Raw genomic sequence first — 3,968 nt, forward strand, 5'->3', positions numbered from 1 at the left:
TTTTTTTTGTTTTGTTTTGTTTTGTTTTGTTTTTGTGGGCCTCCGAGGGAAACACAGACATTTGGATTTATCATGGAGTAGCTGGGCAAGAACACTCAGCTGGGCCTCAGCTCTGCTTCCTGGTTTTAGCTCTGTGGGTCCCAGAAGTAGGTTGGCCTTAGACTTACTGACAGGTGCCTTAGTGTTCTGTGGGCAAAGGTGTTCTAGTATGGAGTGAACAATGCTGGTGGTCCAGCCAACAACTCTGCTGTGTTAGGAAATGTGACAGTGACAGGGCTGGTGTTTGTCCTGGGTCATATCACACTTGTATGGTCACTGGCCCCGAGGCTGTCATTCTCTGCTTAAATTCCAACTGCGGGGTTGTGAGTGAAGAGGATGAGAAGCCCGTTTCCGGTTGCCAGGGAATCAAGAGCTGGCTTCGTGGGTGGGTGTTCCCAGTGGGACCTGCTAAGCGACTGATGGACCTGCAAGTCTGGGGAGGCGGGGAGTAAGCTTTCTCTGCGTGTCTGCTGTCGCAACTTCCTGAAGCTTCGCTCTGTTCCCACAGGCACCCAGTTCCTACATAGTTACTGGCTTCTGCAGTTCGAAGCAGCTCCCTTCTCCGGCACGTCTGTAATACAGCTCTGGGCCTGGGTACCAATTGCTCCTCATGCCTCTGAGCTCATTCTAGAGTTCAAGGACCATCAAAAGGGGCCGCAAAGGATCTTTCTGGGTGCTTTCCCCATTATCTTCTCATCCTATCAATCGGAAGGAGGATGCTTATTGGAGATCTATTGTTTACTAATGTATTGGATGAAGGTGGTGCCCACCCTCCTGGCCGAGGAGAAGCCCGTATCTACCGATGCCTCGGAAGCCGTCCTGTGGGAGTGTTCCAGCACCCAAGGTGAACGAGATGTCGCGCTGCTCTTCGCATCCCTCTCCTACACTCAGCCACCTCTGTTTCACCTGCCTCACGTCCAGGAACCTTTTATCCCTAACGTGGAACAGCTGATCTTCGGCCAGAATCCTCAGGACACGGAGCATGGCCAGGCTCGGCTTCCCATGGAGAAGCTGTGTCACCTGCAGGATAGAAAGGTGAACCTTCACAGAGCTTCGTGGGGCCAGTGCATCGTGGCACCCAAGGTTTTCAGCTTCCCTTACTGTGAAGGGATCTGCCTGGCCATGAACTGTGAGCTCCTTCACTCCAACTTTGAATGCTATAAGGTATAAAACAAAGCCTTGGTTGTATTTTTTATTTGTTTGTTTTGTTTTGTTTTGGGGTGGGGGGGGAGTTATATTGGAATAGCATTAAATGTTCAGCTCTCTGTGTATGTCTCCTTTTGAGCCGAAGAAGCCAGTGAAGGTGGGGCTAACGAAATCCACACCAATGTAGTTTTCCATGTCTCTCCCCAATGTGCTCTTAACTTACTATAGTTTTTGTTCACAATTAACACCTTCAGGTTTAATTTTGTTTTGTTCTGTTTTGAGGCAGGGTCTCCTTATGTAGCTCTGGCTGTTCTGGAACTTACTATGCAGACCAGGCTGGCCTTGAGCTCACAAGGATCAACCTACCTCTGCTTGAATTAAAGGAGCGGGCCGCCGTGCCCAGCTGAACACCTCCAGTTTTTAAAGGACCATTCTGAAGTGCTAACCTGGAGGCTTCTCCCATGCACCCAATCCCCCTCCCCACTCACACCTGCCATGTTCGCTGGGGCCAGGACTAAAATAGGTTTCACCTTTCTGTCATTTGTTCTGCAGAGAGAGGAATCCACCTGTACCCCGCTCTTTCAGGCCTGTGGTCCTATCAAGGTCCGTCTTTTCTCCTTCATGGTCCAGGATGATGAACACAGGATGAGCGTGTACCACGTGAACACCTCCCTAATAGAAAAGTGTGGCTGTTCCTGAGATTCCCTGGAGCGGTATGTGGATCTGACATCCATTTAAGTCTCAGGCGGCTATTAAGGGTCTGGTCTCCAGAGCTCTTTGGTGGTGGGTGAGAGGTTTTGGTTTCTCTTTTCCAAAGCATTGTAAAGATGGAGTTGCAGAGTCACCTCTCCATGGATATTTCTCTTCAGGGGCAGAACCCGCTGTACTGTTCTTCTCAGACACTGCTATCACTGAGGGGCTGGGCACATTGCTGTCTGGCATGAATTGTCTAGGAAGGCCAGGTTTAACAGCCATCTTTGAGGATACTTAGGGGGAAGAGAAGCTTGAATGAATGTTTTTACTCTCTGTGTTGGGCTAAAGTTACATTGTTTTAATGGGCCTCTGTTTTGGATTCTTCTAGGCTGCTCTGCTAGTCTCTGTACCATAGGTTTGGAGCTGTTTAGCAACGGATCTAGCCTTGGAATGACAGTTCCCTTTAGCCCAGCATTTCTGGCCTCTGGAGTGAGTGAAAACTCTGTCAAGGGGGTATTGTGTCACAGGCTAGCCCTCACTGCCTTTAGACTAGTGGGGGAGATCTTTTGTCTCATGGGAGGGTTAGGTCTCACTGTTTAAGAGACTTCCTGCCTCTTAAGTTTAACTTAATGGAAATTTGCTTTTTTATTCCCTTCAATAAAATGCTATACCATCCCTCGAGAGTCTCTTATTTTGTATTCCCCACCTCCTTTCCTTGAGTCAGCAAGAGGAATGAATATATGCTAGGTCTCACGTCCTAATCGTCAAGGACCATGAAAAGAAGAACGCTTCTCATGATATATCTTGGCCCATTCTAGCATCCACTCAAATGACTTCTGCAATGGCTAAAAAATAGACATAGGGAAGGATTCCCAGTGTGGACTTCATGACAAAATTACCTTCGGTTTCAGTGTAGAAGAGAAACACTTTGTACCTCCCAACATCATATGCTCCGTCCCCTCAACAGGAGGGGAAGGGGAGCATGTGAAGGACATTTAGAGATCTCAAAATTGCCTCATGACCCTCTCTTAGTGGATGGTCACAACCCTGCATGTTTGGGGGATGGTGGTGGAGTGAAGGCTGGTTTTACAGAAGGCCCTGGGGTGGTGTTCCCAGCTTTGCTTTTCTTGGGCTCTTTTCTTTCAGGAGCTGGACTTTCTAAAGTAGACAGGGATTCCCAAGCTTCTCTTATCCCTGGTGGGTTGGGTTTTGTTTTGTTTTGTTTTTGGTGGTGGTTTCTATTTTTTTAATTTTTATTTATTTATTTTTTATAAATTACAGTTAATTCACTTTGTATCCCCCATTTTTTTCTCAAGAGGAGGTTTCTCTGTGTAGCCTTGGATGTCCTGACCTCACTTTGTAGACTACACTGGCCTCGAACTCCCAGAATACACCTGCCTTTGCTTCCCCGAGTGCTGGGATTACTGTGTCCCACTGTGGTCAGCTATGGTTTCTAATTTTTTGAAGGGAGAGAGCTAGGGAGAAAGGAGGGACAGAGAGGGGGAAAAAGGGAGAGAAGGAGAGGGGGAGATGGGGAGAGAGAGAGAGCAGGAGAAAGGGAAAGAAGGGAGGAAGAGGTAGATGTATGGAGTTCTGAAGACCACCGTAGGGGACAGTATTTTAGCCGTGAGGGTTACAAGGATTGAACTCAGGTTGTCAGGTGAGAGCCTTCACCTTCTGTGTGCCCTGTTTTGGTTAGTACTCCTACAATCCGAATTTGGCAGACTTAGGGTAGTGGTTTGGTTTAGGTTTCAATAACATCTACAGTCTGAACAACATGAGCTATGGTTCAGATGCAGTTCTATCTCTGGAGACTGACTTGGGATAGTTTCAGGTCTAATGTGCCATGTGACACTGCTTTTTACCCGTCTCTTTAACAAGGTGTTAAATGCAGATATTTTAAAATTCTAACACTCGGATTTCCAGAGTGATAGTATTTGGCCATGTTAGTATTATATTTAAAGACTTCAATAATATATTTGATTAATTTCTTTATTGGTAGACATTTGAATTCATGTAGAGGGATTTCTAAGGCAGAACTAGTAGACATGGAGCAGCTAGTTAGAGTTGTGAGTTGGCCTGGCCCCACT

At 47.0% G+C, this 3,968-nt stretch overlaps 1 protein-coding gene across 1 annotated transcript; it reads left to right on the plus strand.

Annotated features, from left to right (window-relative positions):
* Positions 1–382: 382 nt before the first annotated feature.
* LOC110546644 (growth/differentiation factor 3) lies at positions 383–2,552 on the plus strand. The gene is made up of 3 exons (XM_021633602.2): positions 383–1,203; positions 1,738–1,898; positions 2,267–2,552. Exons 1-2 carry the CDS (start codon positions 784–786, stop codon positions 1,882–1,884), a joined length of 567 nt encoding a protein of 188 aa, XP_021489277.1. The 5' UTR covers positions 383–783; the 3' UTR covers positions 1,885–1,898; positions 2,267–2,552.
* Positions 2,553–3,968: the final 1,416 nt, after the last annotated feature.

Source organism: Meriones unguiculatus, chromosome 6 (genome assembly GCF_030254825.1).
Source record: "Meriones unguiculatus strain TT.TT164.6M chromosome 6, Bangor_MerUng_6.1, whole genome shotgun sequence".
NCBI classification, from domain to species: domain Eukaryota; kingdom Metazoa; phylum Chordata; class Mammalia; order Rodentia; family Muridae; genus Meriones; species Meriones unguiculatus.

Excerpts from the sequence above, each read along its gene's own strand:
- LOC110546644 (XM_021633602.2), top strand. The coding sequence starts at position 784 with ATGTATTGGATGAAGGTGGTGCCCACCCTCCTGGCCGAGGAGAAGCCC. Across the intron at positions 1,204-1,737 it reads CCAACTTTGAATGCTATAAG|AGAGAGGAATCCACCTGTAC; the intron begins GTATAAAACAAA and ends TTTGTTCTGCAG.